Consider the following 20,194-nt stretch of genomic DNA (forward strand, 5'->3'; position numbering starts at 1 on the left):
CACTGAAGTGCCATCTCAGTTTTGGTGCGCCGATGTGGATCATGTGTTAATGAATTTTTTATTTATTCTGGATAAATAAAGAGGTATTAATTACAATTACAAGCATGAGAGTTTAGACAAGAAGTAAAAGAAGCTGTGTAATTAATATTATGACAAACATGCAACTATTTTAGCTACAGGAGCCTTGTATTTTTTAGTGCAACGTTGCACTAGCTTTTTGTATACACTTCATCCCATACCGTTGTGCAGAGCTACTACGGTATGGGTTCCTCGTACTAGGGTTACCCCCCCCCTTTAATAAACGTACGTATTTTACAATCTTTTCCAGTGGCATGGATATTAAGGTGTCTGATGATGACATATATTCTGGATAAATAAAGAGGTATTAATTACAATTACAAGCATGAGAGTTTAGACAAGAAGTAAAAGAAGCTGTGTAATTAATATTATGACAAACATGCAACTATTTTAGCTACAGGAGCCTTGTATTTTTTAGTGCAACGTTGCACTAGCTTTTTGTATACACTTCATCCCATACCGTTGTGCAGAGCTACTACGGTATGGGTTCCTCGTACTAGGGTTACCCCCCCCCTTTAATAAACGTACGTATTTTACAATCTTTTCCAGTGGCATGGATATTAAGGTGTCTGATGATGACATATATAATTTGGCAAGCAATGCCAAACTTTCACGTGACCAATTACGACATCTCTTTCAAAAGCTTGGTTTAGTAGAGACAGATATTGAGAATGCCTATCGTAGAGCAGACACCCGAGATTTCAAACTCCAGGCAATTTCTGTGTTGCAACTCTGGCGACAAATAAATGGATTGAGAGCCACGAGACAAGCAATTATTGATGCTTTGAAGAGTTGTGGCTTCATCGAGGCGAAAGAGATACTAGAGAAAAAATGGACTCGTACTTCTCGAGGTAATAATTATTCATTGACATGTGCGATAGGTGTATTGTCAATACACTTCGACTATGTTTATAAACACGTATTTATAAATACGCACTTGACCCATACGACATACCAAATCAAATCAAATCAAATTTAAGTATTAATTGAATAGCAAAATTATTACACATGTGGATTCCGAATTTGTAATATGTTATCAAAAACAACATTTTAAAAGTATTTGCGGACGGGAAAATATTTATCGACGGAAACGTTAAATATATAATCACAAAATAGATAATTTTGCTGCACAGTACAGTAGTCTCGTGTTGTTTACCGCCTTTGCATTCAAATGTACAACAAAACCACCCGCTATGTAGAACGTCACTTCGAGAATTACTATATCTGCAAGCTGTTTATGGCAGCGCGGAGGTGGTCACGTGCTTATTTATAAATATAGACGAAGCATCCTGATTGAAACTCGTTCTATACTGAAATAATGTATGACTTCTGACGTCAATGCCTGGCAGTATGCGCGTGCATCATCACAATTTCTATTGTTTTTTGCCTGGCAGTATGCGCGAGCATCATATTTTGTTCAGGGCTCGTGTTTTTAAAACTCTCGCCACATCACAATAAGGCTATTGAACAGTGGTTGCATGGGGTTCACTCAAGCATATCGATATACTAGTCCCCTGCCTTTGTTGATAAACATTGAGGTCAACTCATCTATACAATTTTGGCAATTCTAAACGAAACGGTCTGGGACAAATATTTGTCCCATTATTCAAATGAAGCAAATCCCCACTTGTTTGAATGGTCACAATTTAAAAAACAAAACATGAAAGCTATAAAAATAATTTAACGTGTGGGGAATTTGGTTACCTGCCAGTGGCGTAGCGTGGGTCATTATAATGGGGAGTGGGTGGGCACCGACCATGATGGGTGGCACTGGGTCTAATTGGGGGCACAGGCCGTTTTTTGGCAATTTTCCTATGCCCATTGACGCGGATGACGCCACACCACTGTTACCTGCAGTATGAAACCGCAGTTGTGTAAACAAACGCGAGATGATCAAGAAATTAATACTTGAATTGATGCCACTTGAAAATTTCGCAATTCCACACATGCTGAAATATTTCATTGCTTTTAATTTTAATTGTGTTTAAAACTATAACCACTAAGATGTTTCTTTTTGTGAGGTGTTCATTTGATCATGATTGGATCATGATTAACGTTTTATAATTTCATATTTTTTCAGGCATGGCACAGATCCAACCACATCAATTCCATGATGTCATAGAAGAGCTATCGGTATCTCAGCTAACGAAATTATTCCTGAAGTTAGGCCTCAACGACAGAGAAATTGAAAATGCGAAATTAAGTTCTGGTTCTAACGATGTCACATTACAAGCAATGGAAGCCTTTAAATTTTGGGTTGAAATCAATGGACCAGAGGCAACCCTTGAAGCAGTTCTGGAAGCGTTAAAACAATGTAGATTCAGAGACTCCTGCCATAAAGTGGAGAAGAAATGGAAATTGAGTAAGTCTTTATATATATCAGTATGTCAGTTTCGACTATATTTATTAATACGCATTTAATAATACGCACGTGACCAACTCCGCGCTGGCATAACAGCTTGTGACGGTAAGTTTCAAAGTGATCTTCTACACAGCAGGTGGTCTTCCTGTACATTTGAATGTAAAGGCAGTAAACAACACGAGACTACTGTGCAGCAAAATCAGACTGCAGTTACTGTCCGTTTTCCTATACAAAATACACAGTGCTCTTTCCCATTGACGCGTGACCTCTACAAATAGCCTACGTTAAAAGTATGGGGATATGCCTAGTTAACGTCGCTGTGTGAAAAATAACCGGCCAATATTAAAAGTACTCTTCTAAAGTTCTAGAAAATATAGTTTTGTAACATATCCTAAATTTTTAGCTAATTTAGATGTTTGGAAATACTCGTACTTTGGTGTTTTAGTTAATGTTATAGGTAATAGTACATTGCCTAGTTAACGTCGCTGTGTGAAAAATAACCGGCCAATATTAAAAGTACTCTTCTAAAATTCTAGACAATATAGTTTTGTAACATGTCCTAAATTTTTAGCTAATTTAGATGTTTGGAAATACTCGTACTTTGGTGTTTTAGGAAGGATATATAAACGACAGATAACACCAAAAAATATGAAGAAATTATTTCCAACCCGTGTTAAGTCTGCAAACCACCATGTTTCTCATTTTCAAGAACGCTGGTTAACAATAAGCACGTATTGTCTCATTTCGTAAACAAAGACCACACACAATTGTTCTCTAGCGCTCGCTTTATAATCGTTCACCCAACTGAAAGTATAATCCCAGCTCATTGCTCCATTGTACGTTTAAAGCAGACACATATGTTGTGTGTATTTAACCAGAGAAGATATGATTTAATCAGTTGAGCTGTTTTCAATGAGTGTTATCTTGGTTTAATAGCTTTTAATGGGGTTTAAGTCCTGCAAAGGTCGAATTGAATTCTACTGTAGACATGACTGCATCATGTTGCCTATTTTGTTCAACTTTGTGATTATATTGCAAACATTTCCGTTGATAAATATTGTTTTCTTCGACAAATACTTTCAAAATGTTGTTTTTGATAACATCAGGCCTTGCCGTTTGAGGCGAGCGATCGCTCTCGCTCTCCACCGCTCGCCCAAACTCGATTGCTAGTGAGCGATTTTCCATTCACCGTAGACACTAAATATCGCTCGCTGCGAATCATCCCAAGTATTGGCACTTTTTAATTTATTCGATTTATCATGAAACAAGATATTCCTGAAAAAAAATTGGTGTCAGTTCAATCGGACACGGTTATTATTATTATTCAATTGTGTGAGATAACAAGCAGACTTTTAATGGAAATACATGTATTGCAGAATTTGTATTGAAGGGCTGGTTTGCATTCATTTCTTTTTATTTAAGTTCTTATTTAACCTTAGGGGTTTTCAACTGAAATGTTTATACTTTATCTTATACTTTATCTGGAAATACTAGTAATTACAACATTAAAACATCCACTAAATGAGTAACCCCCCCCCCCACCAAAATTTTTTTTAATTAAAAAAAATAATAAAATTTAATTTAAAAAAAATCTCTCTTATTCACAGTGAAGCTATGCAATTTGATAGATTGAAATTCACAATATGCAATTTGATTAGGGGAAAGCTATTCCAGAGGGAGTATGTGAATCAAATGGAACAGCCATTTCAGAGGAGTAAGTAAATTAAATGGAACAGCTATTTTGGGGCCATTTCAGAGGGAGTATGTAAATTAAATGGAACAGCCAATGAGTATGTAATTTCACTGGAATAGCCTAATTGATGTCGATATCAATATTGGTCACAGATTCGATTTGTCACATGATCGTCAAATAAAATTTTAAAAACTTTCTTTTTAAAAAGTAAAAAAAAATGTTTTAAAATTCTCTCTTTCACAGTGAAGAGAGAATGTAAATTAAATGGAACAGCCAATGGGTATGTAATTTCACTGGAACAGCCTAATTGATATCAAAAAAATTTCAAAACTTTTTTTATAAAAGTAAAAAAAAACGTTAAAAAATTCTCTTTTACAGTGAAGCTATGCAATTTGATAGTTTGAAATTCACAATGCAATTTGATAAGGGGAAAGCTATTCCAGAGGGAGTATGTTATTTAAATGGAACAGCCATTTTTAGCCATTTTTTCAGAGGGAGTATGTAAATTAAATGGAACAGCTATTTTGTGGCCATTATTTCAGAGGGAGTATGTAAATTAAATGGAACAGCCAGAATGCCAATGGGTATGTAATTTAACTGGAACAGCCTTAAACTGATATCGATATCAATATTGACGTCACAGATTCGAAAGAAAGGGTGTCATCAGTTAATAGAGACATTGCGATTTCCAAACGTAGACATCGGACGTACGTTGATCTATTAAAAACCACTCTCCTGTATCGAAGCGAGGTCACGTATTTAGCTATTTTTGAAGATATTCCACGTGCGAAATCGACGTAGATACATCGTTGAAAATGCACAAAATTTGTCCATTTCACAATATGTTAAAGACAGTCAAAGATAATGAACACAGTCTAATTATTATTATGATCCTTTTTGTTTGTAACAAATCATTATAATAAAGGTACAGCGATGTGTTAAAAAGGGACTAGATTTAAACGCAATATTCACACGCAGAGATAGCCCATTGAAATATGTGTGATACTTTGCGTTAAAAAATGACATTGCGATTTCCATTTTGGATTCCAACGTAGAATAAAAACGCAGATGCTACGTTGAAATATGCTGATTTTACCTCATGTCTAAGTCCATGCAACGCGCCCAATTTTCAGGACGAAAAAGTCTCATTTTGAAAGTAAAGTCATGATGTATGTATGTAGTGATCTTTAATCTACCAAAATATATGTTTTTGGGCAACTATAATATTTGGGGAGCACAAAAAACAATTAGGTTTAATCAGCATGTAGGTCAAAATTTTATTTTTTCAATCACTATGCCCTCTATCGACCTAGGTTAGAAGCTGTTAGATTAGATCAAATATTATAGTCTTTTATTCTAGCTGTCTTGTTCTCCATCGTGACGAATGAGCACAATCCAGTCTGGAACCGAGACTAGCAATATTTAACACCGTATTAACGTACGTAAAAACGTACGCGAAAACGTACGTTCCACGTGCTGCGTTTGGAAAATCGCAATGTCTCTATTGTGATCTTTCAAACATAGACGTGATCACATCCAGTCAGTGTTATAATGCAATGCCTGTGTGAGTGTCAGCTAGCCAACTGCTGGTTTAGTTGGTATGAGGCTAAATTTATGAACTGTATGCCGGTTAGAATCAGGTTAAATGATTTTTTTTAACCGTTATTGTATATTTGAACAGTGTCTAGACTTAACCTGATCAAATACGAGAACAACGCAATTCAAAACCATTGTACAGGGTGGTCCAAAAACAAATTTACCCAATTTCAAAGTTTCATATCTCAAAATTGAAAAGCTTGTTTCAAATTGTTGTTACAAATTCTTAATGACCATATAAGAGCATTCGGTATTTAAGTCAGTTTTAAGTCAAAGGGTCAAAATTGAGTTTGTCCACGAGTAAAAATTAGTCTTTAATATAAAAGGTCAAAGGCCAGCTACATACACTTTAAGTACATATCATTATATTATAAAGTTTACCTCGAGGACTGTTAAATATCAAAAATGTAAAATGTGTATTATATCGCGAAATTTAAAAAATCAAAATTATTTGATATCAGTAGGACATTCTCCGTATTCAGAATGCAATTTGATATGTCTGCTGTGCTCCCATGTCCCACAAAAAATGCTGTCCAAACGTTCATACCCGCAGCCCTTAAATGAATTCTGAAGAGGGTCAAGAGAACGAAAGGCTTTTGCATGCGCATGACCATGATAACAATATGCGGGTTTCAAATTTTAATAATTTGTCATAAAATTTGTAGTATATCGCGAATTTAAAAACAATTCAAAATTATTTGATATCAGAAGGAGATTCTTCATGTTCAGAATTCAATTCGATATGGCTGATGTGCTGTCATGTCCTAGAAAAACTGTCAAAACGTTCACACCAGAGCCCTTAATAACAAACATCGTTTTCCCTGTTCTCTTCTATCTGACTGACAATCTGCTACCTCTCCCACCCCTTTCTCTCATCAGTGTCTCGTCGGGAACATACCCCCCCCCCCCTCCACCTATCCAGAGCCTGGATCCAGAGCTCTCTCTCCCTTTCTATCGTATTTACTTTCTTCTCGTTTTTGCAAAAGTAGCGGGATGGAGGTGGGATACATCTTTATTATCCAGCGGTAAAGAACAGGTGCACTGATTATCATGGTGATCATACATGTAGGTCTACCTGTATATTAAAATACATAATGTGCACATTAAATCACACAATTGGCCAATTAGTGTTTAATTAGCCACTAATCCGGGGCCACACACTCTGTGTTACGCGTGTAAGTAACAGCCAACGACGGTGATCGATTCTCTAGCGATGAGGGTGCTCAAATGTTCGCCTCCCCGATCGCGGTTTGTAATTAAACCATGAAGATAAAACTGACAGTGCCAATAGCTGTGCTCGCTTCCTTGCCAATGGTGCATGCGAAATATGAATGATCAGTAGAGAAATTTCTTGGCAAAAATTTAGTTGATTTTATTGGCCGTATAAAGCGGCCGGGCCAGAGGAATTAGCTGGCCATAGTATATTGAGACCGTCTTGAACAAGACGGTGTGATTAATGTGCAATTCTGTAGTAGATAAATAGTGAGAAACAGATCATTACCAAGGCCATTACCATAGATAATCGGTGTCTTGTTGAGGTATGGTGAGCATGTTAGTCGCTCGGAAGGCGAGACCCCGTAGCGACTAAAGATGCGAACCATACCAAGGGGGTGACACTAAATTCACGGTTGTTCTATTAGCCACGCAAAATCTATGACAAATTCAGCTGGTTTACTAGCTAGAAAGTGAGGCCAGTTATCGATCCGTTATAGCTCGTTATGAATAATTCATGTTCGACCCCTTGGATCATGTTGATTGAGTTTGGCAAATAACAACGTTGTTAGTTTTGCGAACTTTGCCTGTTCAATGAGAGTATAGCGTGCCCCCAATACATCTGGGCACAAACCAGGCGAAAACGATCCAGTTTAATGAAATGGCGGACGGGTATTCCCATCAGGCACCAGTGATATGTTTTTTCAAAGAAAGTCTACTAATTTGATATGAAATGACATTTTGCAATAGCAAAGTCAAAATTAGGACTTGCTGTCAATAATATGAAGGAAATATGTGACAGAGGCATAAGGTGTAAAATACAAGTAGTATTTAAGTTATAATAACCTTTGATACCCGACCTGACCTTCCATCATGGCGCCTTATTCGTCTTATGTATTTCTATTATGCTCTCAAGTAAAATAAAATACCAATCTGCACTGAACAGACAATGTTACTTGGCTCCCAGCATGAATTATTGATTTTATACGGAGGTAAAGAAATGCACAGTGTATGTGCATGATGTGCAAGCATACTCCAAATATTTACGGTAAATCTGAATAGTGGTCATATGTTGACATATCATGTGTTCGGGAAATCACGTGGCAACATTTTAAGATTTCAGGCTTGTTTACCAGTTAATTGCCATTTGTACTCTTTATTATTTATCTTTGTTAATTAACATATATTTTAAATGCTGATAAATCGTGGTTGGCTGCCCATGATATCTGTTAAATTCAATGTTTTATGAATATAATTCTACCACGCAGAGGGGGTCACGCAGCAGAATTTCACATCACCTGACTTAGCTACATTTCGAAGCTCTGCTCTTCAAATTCATGTAAATTTCAAAGTTTATACATTTAATATATTTAATAGGATACTAATTTTTTGTTATAACCAACTGGTACACGAAATATACTAGCTTATTACCTATACAGAAAGGTGATTATCAGCTTTGACTCAGCAAATTGACATGCCCGGCATATGCAGCCATTCTCCGTCTGGATAACATGACTGTCGCCCTCAATACGTCTGGGCACAAATTTAAATAAGAATACGCTATCTACATATCAATGCGGCCTCATGCTAATTAAAGCTGCCCCATCCAGGAGTTCATCTATGACCATACCTCAACAAACACCGATTATCTATGGTAATAGCAGGCGGCTGACACTGAAAAATTTGCATGGAAAAATGACCCGTCTCCTCCGCAGCCAATTTGGTTCCGCTCCATCGAAATCAAGCCGGTCACGGAGGAGACTACCCTCCTTTGTGTTTGTTCATTTGTGTATGGAGAGCCCTTTTGGAGTCCGGAATGACTTAGGCTACGCTCTCAGCTAGAGTCCAACGCTGCATTGCACTAGAAATACCTTTTCTGTGAAATCGCTATAGAGCCAACCGGGAGCACGTATTCGTTTTGAAAATATAGCATTAAAATTAGTATCACCCTTGTGGCCACCGTGCAGTGGAAAACCTTAATTCTTTCATTAAAAGGAAATGAAAATTAAAAAAACACGGATCTACTTGTGCACCAATAAAATTGGCACAGCAATTTGTCTCAAATATGAATGAATTTTAAGAAACATACGGGGTATGATGAACATTGACCTGACGCCATGATAGTAGGATCTATTAGTCGTTTTATATACAATGTATATACCGTATTGTCATAATACCAATATTTGTCATTATATAGGCCTATAGGCCTAATGAGTAATATCTAGCAACGTAAATGTGCAGTTCATATGCACAAACGAATACTGATCTTTATGATATTCAGGTTTTTGTACATCACATATAACATGTCACATAGGAGGTCATACGTGTTGACCTTCATCTATTGTATTTGTTCATCTGTGTATGGAGAGGATTAGCGCCATTAAACGCCATTAAAACGCCATCAGTATTAGGGCGTAGTTCAGTGAACTCACCGGATTGCTATTCCAAGTACTTTGATAATACAGATAATATGTATTAATGGGTCGAGGCGATTGCATTGAAAAACCTAATAAATTATTCATAACAGTTACGTAATCAATCGATAGTGCGGACAGTTTTTATTTGCAAACCACCAAAATTCGTGATCTTTTAGCGTTGGAAAAGAAACCACGTGAATAGAGTGCCCTCTCAAGAATATCAACTCTCTGGTAATAGTCTGTCTTGAACCGTTAATCTCACATATACGTCTAGCCCTCTTTTGTTCCATTATCCATTGTACATGTATTTCTTTTGTTCAAAGTCTGATCAACTGTCGATTATATCAAGTAATATGGACAGGACAAGATAATTTTGGACAGGTATAGATAATCATGGACAGGTCAAGATAATCTTGGTCAGGTCAAGATAATTATGGTCAGGTTAATCAATTTTGAACAAGAGAAATAGGCCTACATGTTCATATTTACAAAATACTGCCTGGCCACATTTTCTGACTTTTCAACAAACTTTTAATGCATTAAAATTCAGCATTCACATTTTAATTATTTGGATGGAACGATCAATCTATATAGGGTTGTAATTAAGAAATAAAGGGTAATGCATGACCCTTTACACAAAAATAATAATGTCCGAGGCAGTAAAACGTAAATAATGGGTGAGGCGCAGCCGAACCCATTATTTAAACGTTTTACTGCCGAATAACAATCCGGTGAGTTCAATGAACTACGCCCTAATACCGATGGAGTTTCAATGGCGTCTTCTCTCCATACACAGATGAACAAATACAATAGAAGAAGGTCAGCACATAATGCAATCGCCTCGACCCATTAGTACGTATTATCTGTATTATCAAAGTACTTGAAATAACAATCCGGTGAGTTCAACGAACTACGCCCTAATACCGATGGAGTTTCAATGGCGTTCTTCTCTCCATACACAGATGAACAAATACAATAGAATAAGGTCAGCACATAATGCAATCGCCTCGACCCATTAGTACATATTATCTGTATTATCAAAGTACTTGAAATAACAATCCGGTGAGTTCAACGAACTACGCCCTAATACCGATGGAGTTTCAATGGCGTTCTTCTCTCCATACACAGATGAACAAATACAATAGAAGAAGGTCAGCACATAATGCAATCGCCTCGACCCATTAGTACGTATTATCTGTATTATCAAAGTACTTGGAATAGCAATCCGGTGAGTTCAATGAACTACGCCTTAATACCGATGGAGTTTCAATGGCGTTTCTCTCTCCATACACAGATGAACAAATACAATAGAAGAAGGTCAACACATGTGACCTGCTTTAGTGACATGTTTATATGAGTTGTACAAAAAGCTCAATATCAAAAAGACTACTGTCTGTTCAATTAGCTTAGATTCTTGAATTTTTAAGATATTTGAAAAAATAAAAACTTGTGGCCAAAGTCATCAAAGAAAAGTGTTAGCACAGCCTTAGACCTAACGTGATTTATACTTTTCATATGGACTGCACATTGAAGATGCAAAATATAAGTCATTATAATTTAAACAAGAAATGGGATTTTGATATGCGGTAAAAACATGAAATAAAACGACTAATAAATTCTGCCATCATGGCGTCAGGTCAATGGTTCATTATATCCCGTATGTTTCTTTTAATTCATTAATATTCGAGACCAATTTTGCAAACCATTTATATGTACACAGGCAGATCTGGATTTTTGTTGTATTTTGGTTTCTTTTTAATCAACAAATTCTGGTTTTCCAGTGCATGGGCCGCCAGGGTGATGCTAATTGAATGATTTTAAAAGGTATTTCTAGTATAATGGCTCTCCATACACAAATGAACAAACACAATGGAGGGGTCATTTTGCCATGCTTCGGGAGAAGTGTCACCCCGTTGGCCTTACTGTAACCTGGTTCTTTCAGCTGCTATGGCTGAGAGCACCACCAGCTGTACAATTATCTCGTGAACAATACCTTTGTTTCCATACAACACCATGAATACTTTTATGCTTCACTGCACCTTGGTTATGCTATGCTATATATGTTTCCAAACGGTTGCTTCTACGTTAATTTCTCTCGGATGCTTGTGCGTTAATTTCCTATCATTTCCTTGCACTTATTTCAAAAACCAAACGTCTTTTCAGAGCCACACCAGGCCGAATCAGCAGAAGAAGTGGCTAGACCGTGGCCAAAACTATGCATGGTCTCCGACTACGCCGAAATCTTCGCTTCAACGCCTGTTCCCCATTGTCCAAATTAGCGTTGCCCATCCAACACCACGTGGAGGTTTGGGTTGAGTTGCCCACGAGCAATTAATATGCCAGCACGTTACTGGGTTCTTCAAATGTCTGCTTATATACATATGTCTTAGATGTAAATGTCATGGTGTTAAAACAGGTCGTAGTCCAAACGTTGACAATCATTTTAATAACAATAGTCACCGGATGAATACACTCCTGCAAGATGTAAGAAATTATTTACCAAAACACTTGTATTTGTCACCAGACACAGGACACATGGGAAGAGTATTACACTGTCTCGAGGTGTTTTTAAAAAACCCTCAACTTTTACCAGATAATACATTAGCTTTTCCATTTTGTCTTTTGGAAAATGAATAAACCATTACAACAAATTCATTTAGCATGTTTAGTTTGGCTCATCGTATATATGGAGATAGTGGCCGTTACTTTTCCCCGCAGTCCTGTATGAAATGTTAATAATAATCATCAATATCAATATGTATATCAATTTTCAGCTCCAAGGCAAGATTCAGAAGCTGGAATACAGCTAGAACCGAGACATCGAAGAATTGTAAAATCTAATGAGTTAATAGGTAATCAACAACCAATATCAGCTCACCATTTGTCTGTCGTCACGTATCAAGAAGAAGAAGAAGATGCATCCTCATCTGTATCAGAGTCGGCATCTCCAAACATGGATATAATAGACACGGCACCAACAACATCCCAACAGCAGCAAGAAGGTATCAGTTAAAGCCTTAATGTACGATCTTTTTAAATTTTTAGATTTTTCTTTTTTTCTTCTAAAATGATAATATGCAATCATTATGAAAGTTCCCAATACATGTGGACGCGAAAAACATTGGGAATTTGCAAAGAAACAACATCATAAACTTCACCTCTATCACTCGAAACATCTCGCACTATTTGGATTAGGACAGCGAGTACGGCCTCAGTGTTAGTCTCCTACGCGGCCAGTTTGGTTACGCTCCCTCCACATGTGGAGGGAGCGTAACCAAGCTAGTTTTGTACGAGACTACGGTTTGCGATCGTGGCCGACATAAAGTCATAATCTAAAAAATTATGACTTCAACTTTAAGTCGGACTAACAGAAAATCGTCCCGTTTTACTACAAATAGGACGAATTTGACAGTTTGCTCATAGATTTAAGTTAGAACATGTGTAAGTATTACAAATATGCCAAAAAATCGGTTTTGAAAAAAATAAAGGTAAATTCTGAAAAAAGATCGTACATTATGACTTTAATTATGTTGGGGATGGAGGTGGGGTATAGGGGGCCCGGTGATGTGTGTGTGTGTGGGGGGGGGGGGGGTCTATGTGTTTATATCGCTGCATGCGAGTTACCTGCAGTGTGATACCGCACTTTAGTGTAAAAAAAGCGAGATCATCGAGAATAAAATGCTTGAATTGGTGCCATTTGAAAAGTTCACAATTCAACACACGTTGAAATATTTGATTGCTTTTAATTAATTGTATTCAAAACCAACAAAACAAAGAAAGGGTGTGCCAACAAAAAAGGGAGCATAATATAAAGAATAACGGATTCGGAATAAGCTGCCGGCTGTTAATAAATTAAGGTTGTGGCATCTAAGCAGTATTTTATTTAACCCTTGGTCTTCCACTTCTTGTGACCTTATTGGTCACAGAAAACATTGAACGTGCATGTTTTAATATGGGATTAAGTAAACATTGACCACTGATGTGAATAATGACATTTTTCATTGATTATCTCATGTTTTGACCTCCTCCAAAAGCTTCCAAATTCACGAAACAAGAAGAATAATCCAGTGAGCGCCGAAAACATTTCCTTTAATGGATACCGAATACAAGGCAATAGGACTTTTGCCTTTTTCAAATATTGGGTTACTTTCATTTAAATGTACGCTGCGACATCAATATAGGAACCATTGCAACAAATGAGGTGTCATAATGCGCAGAAATAAATTCTGCTTCGACTACATATCCCAAATTTGGCATATAATTAACTGTTTAGGAATAATGGCAATTATTTAAAAGGGGTTAATTATTTGTGTTTACATATAATGTGCACATTCTATCAAACAATTGCCCAATTAGTGTTTTCTGTGCAAGTCTATGGAGATAGTGGCTGTTACTTTTCCCCACAGTCCAGTATGAAACGTTAATAATAATCATCAATATCAATTGTATATTAATTCTCAGCTCCAAGGCAAGATTCAGAAGCTGGAATGCAGCCAGAATCGAGACATTTAAGATCTGTAAGATCTTCTCAGCCACTTCCAAACAGCGATCAACAACAACAACCGTTAGCTGCATCCTCACCTGTATCAGAGTCAGCGTCAACATCTCCAACCATGGGTATAATAGACACGGCACCAACAACATCCCAACAGCAGCAAGAAGGTATCAGTTAAGGTGGTGGTGGGTTATGTTGGGGATGGGGGTGGGGTATAGGGGGCCCGGTGATATGTGTGTGGGGGGTGTCTATGTGTTTATATCGCTGCATGCGAGTTACCTGCAGTGTGATACCGCACTTTAGTGTAAAAAAAGCGAGATCATCGAGAATAAAATAATTGAATTGGTGCCATTTGAAAAGTTCACAATTCAACACACGTTGAAATATTTGATTGCTTTTAATTAATTGTATTCAAAACCAACAAAACAAAGAAAGGGTGTGCCAACAAAAAAAAGGAGCATAATATAAAGAATAACGGATTCGGAATAAGCTGCCGGCTGTTAAAAAATGGTTGTGGCATCTATAAGCAGTATTTTATTTACAGTCAACATGGTCAATCACAATGTTTTTTTCTCTTCCAGACATGGGGAGCGCTAGCGATAATCTTGCTATCGTTAAGAAAATCTTAACTGAAGCTACTGACATCATTTGTGACAATTTGGACCCAGAAATCTTACTTCGAACCATGAAAGCCAAAGGAGCACTTACGGAGAATGATGTGAGTTACATTCGGAACAAAATCACTCCAGATGACAAGGCTGAACAAATGCTGAGTATATTGATGAAGAAACCAGTGGAATCTTATGATATTTTTATGGAAACCTTGGTGACTAAAGAGAGGAAGGATCTTTATGAGCAGATCAAAACAATCGAATTGAGACATGGGTATGGAAAAGCATGTGAGTTTTCGGGGAAATGAGATTATTTGACTATCTGTCATTTACTTATAATATATTATTTGAAGAAACATGGATTACTGTTACGGCATTCCTTCAGAAATTCGGAGCTGAGAAATGTTGCATTGTTATATATAAAATAGATTATGAGAACTTCTGTCTGCATGCTATTTTTCGATTAAAACTTATTCAAACAACTTTGTTTTCTACATGATGCAGGTCGCGTGGAAACCGAAATGCATAATTTTGGTGCCTTTTAGGTCATGATTTATGGTTCATATATCAATGGTTAAACACGGTTTCAAATATTTTCTAGGGAGACTCCCGTTTTAATATTTGGGGATTAGTCAACAGATTTGCCAAAAAAACAATTCCACGTTGGCAATATCAAAATGTTTATGGAACATGTGGAAAGAAAAGCCTTGTTTTTGTCAAAAATTACACATATTTGACCACACGTTTTAATTACACTAAAACCTTTCCAGCCCGCCAAAGATGGTTTTATGAACTGCAGGTTTGTGTTCAACTACTATTCCAAAAGGCAGCACTCTTCATTCTTAAATACCCGAGAAAATGTAAATTATACAACAATACCTCATTTGAGCCTCTTATTTTCCTTAACAAAAACGACTCATTTTCATGCCAGTGCTGTAGACCATTGATTTTATGCTAATGCTGTTACGTAATCAGGTGTGTGATATAATTGTTACATGTGTTGTTTGAAAGACAAAGGTACGGTGTTTATGTGATCATGAGAAATGCCATAAAAATACTCCATATATGGGGTCACACGTCAACTTGACATACTGACCACCCCTCGTATATCAATTTTCAGCTCCAAGGCAAGATTCAGAAGCTGGAATGCAGCCAGATCCGAGATATCTAAGATCTGTAAGATCTTCTCAGTCACTTCCAAACAGCGATCAACAACCATTTTCATCTCAACCGTTAGCTGCATCCTCATCTGTATCAGTGTCAGCGTCTCCAACCATGGATATAATAGACACGGCACAAACATCATCCCAACAGCAGCAAGAAGGTATCAGTTAAGGTGGTGGTGGGTTGTGTTGGGGATGGTGGTGGGTTGGGGTCCGATGGTATATGTATAACAGGGTCCTCTTGGAAGATGGACCCTCCGTTTTTAGGACAACAAATCCTTACAAAAGGTCTCAATTTAATCATTGCCATCAATTCTCTGACAAGCAATTTCCTTGAGCCTGGGAGAGGGTCTTCGAAAAAAATGTTGATGTGCCACGCAGACTTTCTTTTACAAAGTATACCAAATTTCTCATCTGGATGTAAGAAATCCAAAAAGGTTTGCTCTATCTGCGACCTTACGTTAGGGCGCTAAGGGTCAAAAACGCAACAAAGGTCCATGCAATTTCGGCTAGGTGCGTCCAGATTTACTATACGGTTAAAGCCTTAATATACGATTTCCATCAAATTTGAATTTTGTTATTCTTTGTTCAAAATGTTGAAATAATATTAGTAATAACTGCTGGTAAGGGTTGCTGTCCATTTTAAGCTGAAACAACCAGGTAAAGTGAAAGAAATCCCACTGGTTATTTTGGCCATTTAACATGCAGTTCTATGGGAGGACATAAAGTCATAATAAAAAAATTATGACTTTATGTCGAACTTTGCTCTGTTGACCTACAAAGACAACAAATTTGGCCGATTCCATTTAGGTGCAAGTTGGGACATGTGTAAACATTACAAATGTGAAAAAAAAATCAGGTTTGAAAAAAAATTAACCAATTTCATATTATAAGATCGTACATTATGGCTTCAAGATTATCTAATTTCAATGATTTTGGTGTCTAGTTATATGTTTTCTGACATGACAAATTCAACTGAACAACTTTAAAAAAAATCCAAATCACCTTGACATTTCAAAATAACCGCCAAAATGCATAAAATCTGGTAACCTGTTTAGGGGGTCAATATTAGCGTGCATCCTGCGCTCTTATTGTGACCACTAACTTTGTACATGTTTCACGAGTAGCTACGAGTCCAAATATTTTAATATAAAATACCTGCCAAATTTTACTCTAAATTTGTTTAATTGGTCCACCGCAAGCTGGAAGTTATAGGAAATTGATTATAAGATTTTGTATTCAAACACGTACGCAATAAACTGAACCGGATGAACAAACAATTGGAAGACATCATAGGAATGAGAACAATCGGAAAGAACAAAGAAGGAAACCCATTGTTATGGATATGTAAAGAAGGGTGTAAAACAAAATACACTGAGTTCTCTGATAATAATATATTTAATGGTGACCAGTTGAAAATAAAGATTTTCGCTTTTATTTACCTTTTCAGATTCTTTGAAACTTGCGGATATGGAGAATTGGAAGGAGATGGGATCTCAACGTAAAGTTTTCCATGTTACATTCAAAGATAGATTTCAAATGGGGTTTAGAGGTCACAAGGAAGCTGCAGTCAAACGTGTCGATGAAGACGAATTAGCAAAAAATGAAATTAGTCAGCTCCAAAAACTTAATCATCCAAACATAGTAACACTTCTTGGTGTCATAGGACCTAATAGAGACTCTCATCCTCCATATAAGGACATGTACTATATCATCATGGAGCTTGGTGACATATCTCTTGCTGATTACATGGAAGATCTCAACAAGCCTCTTACAACTAAAATGAAATTTAAATGGGCTATTACTATCGCAGAAGCCGTCAAATATCTCCACGACAACCGCGTGGTACATCGTGACCTGAAGCCGCACAATTGCATTTTATTCAAAGATGACATACTGAAATTGTGTGACTTTGGACTTTCACGAGACGCGTCTTCTACAATGACTACCGCCGGGCGTGGAACCTACGTGTATACAGCTCCCGAGACTGGTGTTGATAACCCAAGCAATAAAGACAGGAAGAAGATGTTTTCGAACAAGTCCGATGTATATCAAGTTGGATGTTTATTGTGGGAACTATTTGCAAGACAGTTGCTCTCATCGCCGCCTTACGACAAAATGCCTGAAATGAAAGCTGACCATCGCACCATCCAGCCCATCTTGGAACAATGCCTGAAGAAAGATCGTAGTATCCGGCCTGAAATTTCAGATGTTCTTTCTGGACTTCTATCTGCATCCAACGATTTGTAATCCCAGCACATTATGCCAAAAATAAAAAGACTGTTTGCTTGTCCTCCACCGACCGACCCTAATCTGGAAAATCTGGAAAAAAAAAATTTGTTTTACTGTACAAATGAATACCGACCCTAATTTTGGAAATTCCAGAAAAAGTTTTTTTTTTCTTTCAACATTTTTGACATCCTGAAAAGTTTTTTTACAGTTTCTACACACTTCTAAACTGTTTTAAAAACATGAATGAAGTGATATACAGTAGATAAATATCCCAATTTACAACTACTTGGGCTATTTATTAAGCTAATTAAAGCTAGTATCCGACCTGAAATTTCAGATGTTCTTTCTGGACTTCTATCTTCATCCAACGATTTGTAATCCCAGCACATTATGCCAAAAATAAAAAGACTGTGTGCTTGTCCTCCACCGACCGACCCTAATCTGGAAAATCTGTAAACATTTTTTTGTTTTACTGTACAAATGAATACCGACCCTAATTTTGGAAATTCCAGAAAAAGGTTTTTTTTCTTTCAACATTTTTGACATCCTGAAAAGTTTTTTTACAGTTTCTACACACTTCTAAACTGTTTTAAAAACATGAATGAAATGATATACAGTAGATAAATATCCCAATTTACAACTACTTGGGCTATTTATTAAGCTAATTAAAGCTAGTATCCGACCTGAAATTTCAGAAGTTCTTTTTGGACTTCTATCTGCATCCAACGATTTGTAATCCCAGCACATTATGCCAAAAATAAAAAGACTGTGTGCTTGTCCTCCACCGACCGACCCTAATCTGGAAAATCTGTAAACATTTTTTTGTTTTACTGTACAAATGAATACCGACCCTAATTTTGGAAATTCCAGAAAAAGTTGTTGTTTTTCTTTCAACATTTTTGACATCCTGAAAAGTTTTTTTTACAGTTTCTACACACTTCTATAAACTGTTTTAAAAACATGAATGAAGTGATATACAGAAGATAAATATCCCAATTTACAACTACTTGGGCTATTTATTAAGCTAATTAAAGGCATACAGTCGTGTTTTGGCTATGAAATTTTTTTTTATTTGTTTAAATCCCGACCGACAGAATTCTGAGAAAGTTGTGGAGGACAAGCAAAGAATCTCTTTTTTAATGTTTGGCCTTATGGACAATGGGTTCAACTGTCTGACTTTCTTTTCGTTTTGGTTTTTCAATTTGTAATTCCATTTAATGTGATAGGCAGCGTATGACCCAATCAACCATTTTATGTATCACGTTAAGATTTACACATCATTTGTACAACACTTCGTATTAAATAAACTGTAAAGAAATCAGGTAGCTACATTGCCTCATTTCAAATGTTTAGTTTTAGTTTTGGTTTTGGTCACGTGGTTTCCTATTGTCCTGCCTAACCACTTGAATCACAAGATATCGAACTCATTGTTTCTACCTTTTGTTAAAAACTAAACATTTGTGACAGGCAGTTTCGGTTTTGGTGTCAGTTTCTTATAAGTGGTGTGACGAAGAAAATTATTTGGTTTGAAGTTACCTACTCTAAGTATACAAAGGAAATGTTTAAACTTCGCAGTGCAATATTCACGAGGAGAGAAATTGAGCATGGTAATCTACATTGAAAGACGTGGTTTACAAAATCGAATAAGCCTGGGCTATTTCACCTGTGAAAAAATATAGACCATCGAAATATTTGCATTCGACATTACAAAAACGGCGACTAAGTTGTTATAAACAAAATCGCGACATTACAAAAGCGGCGACTGGAGTGTTATAAACAAAATCGATTCATGTCCTTAAGGGATCTAAAATGAGCGTTTATTGCGTTTCGACAGTATTTTTTGTGGGACATGAGAGCACCTCAGACCTATCGAATTGCATTCTGAATACGAAGCATGTCTTTCTGATATCAAATAATTTTCATTTTTTGAAAATCACAATATAATACAAATTTTATGACAAATTATAAAAATTTGATATTTTTCAAATTTTTGATATATAATAGTCCTCGAAGTAAATTGTATAAATCTAATGATATATTCTTAAAGTGTATGTAGCAGGGAGGAAAAGCCGACGGTCAATTGAAAATTTTGACCTTTCATATTGAAGATATAAATTTTTTCCCAAAAGACCAAATTTTTTTGGTGTTTTGGGGAAAAAAATCCATATCTTCAATACGAAAGGTCAAAATTTTCAATTGATCGTCGGCATTTCATCCCACCTACATACACGTTAAGTATAAATCATCAGATTTATAAAGTTTACTTCGAGTACTGTTAAATATCAAAAATATCAATTTTAATGATTTGCCATAAAATGTGTATTAAATTGCGAAT

At 36.5% G+C, this 20,194-nt stretch overlaps 1 protein-coding gene across 1 annotated transcript; it reads left to right on the plus strand.

The window, feature by feature from the left end:
• The first annotated feature begins 631 nt into the window (after positions 1–631).
• Positions 632–19,911, plus strand: LOC140139116 (uncharacterized). Its single transcript, XM_072160898.1, has 7 exons — positions 632–929; positions 2,159–2,440; positions 12,133–12,360; positions 13,820–14,020; positions 14,435–14,752; positions 15,585–15,788; positions 17,078–19,911. Exons 1-7 carry the CDS (start codon positions 632–634, stop codon positions 17,875–17,877), a joined length of 2,331 nt encoding a protein of 776 aa, XP_072016999.1. The 3' UTR covers positions 17,878–19,911.
• Positions 19,912–20,194: the final 283 nt, after the last annotated feature.

This window comes from Amphiura filiformis, chromosome 18 (assembly GCF_039555335.1).
Source record: "Amphiura filiformis chromosome 18, Afil_fr2py, whole genome shotgun sequence".
Lineage (NCBI taxonomy): Eukaryota > Metazoa > Echinodermata > Ophiuroidea > Amphilepidida > Amphiuridae > Amphiura > Amphiura filiformis.

What these genes read in the sequence shown, in the direction of transcription:
- LOC140139116 (XM_072160898.1), top strand. Translation starts at nt 632, where the DNA reads ATGGATATTAAGGTGTCTGATGATGACATATATAATTTGGCAAGCAAT. An exon ending in ATCCCAACAGCAGCAAGAAG is followed by an intron (nt 12,361 to 13,819) that starts GTATCAGTTAAA and finishes ATTAATTCTCAG; the next exon opens with CTCCAAGGCAAGATTCAGAA. An exon ending in ATCCCAACAGCAGCAAGAAG is followed by an intron (nt 14,021 to 14,434) that starts GTATCAGTTAAG and finishes TTTCTCTTCCAG; the next exon opens with ACATGGGGAGCGCTAGCGAT.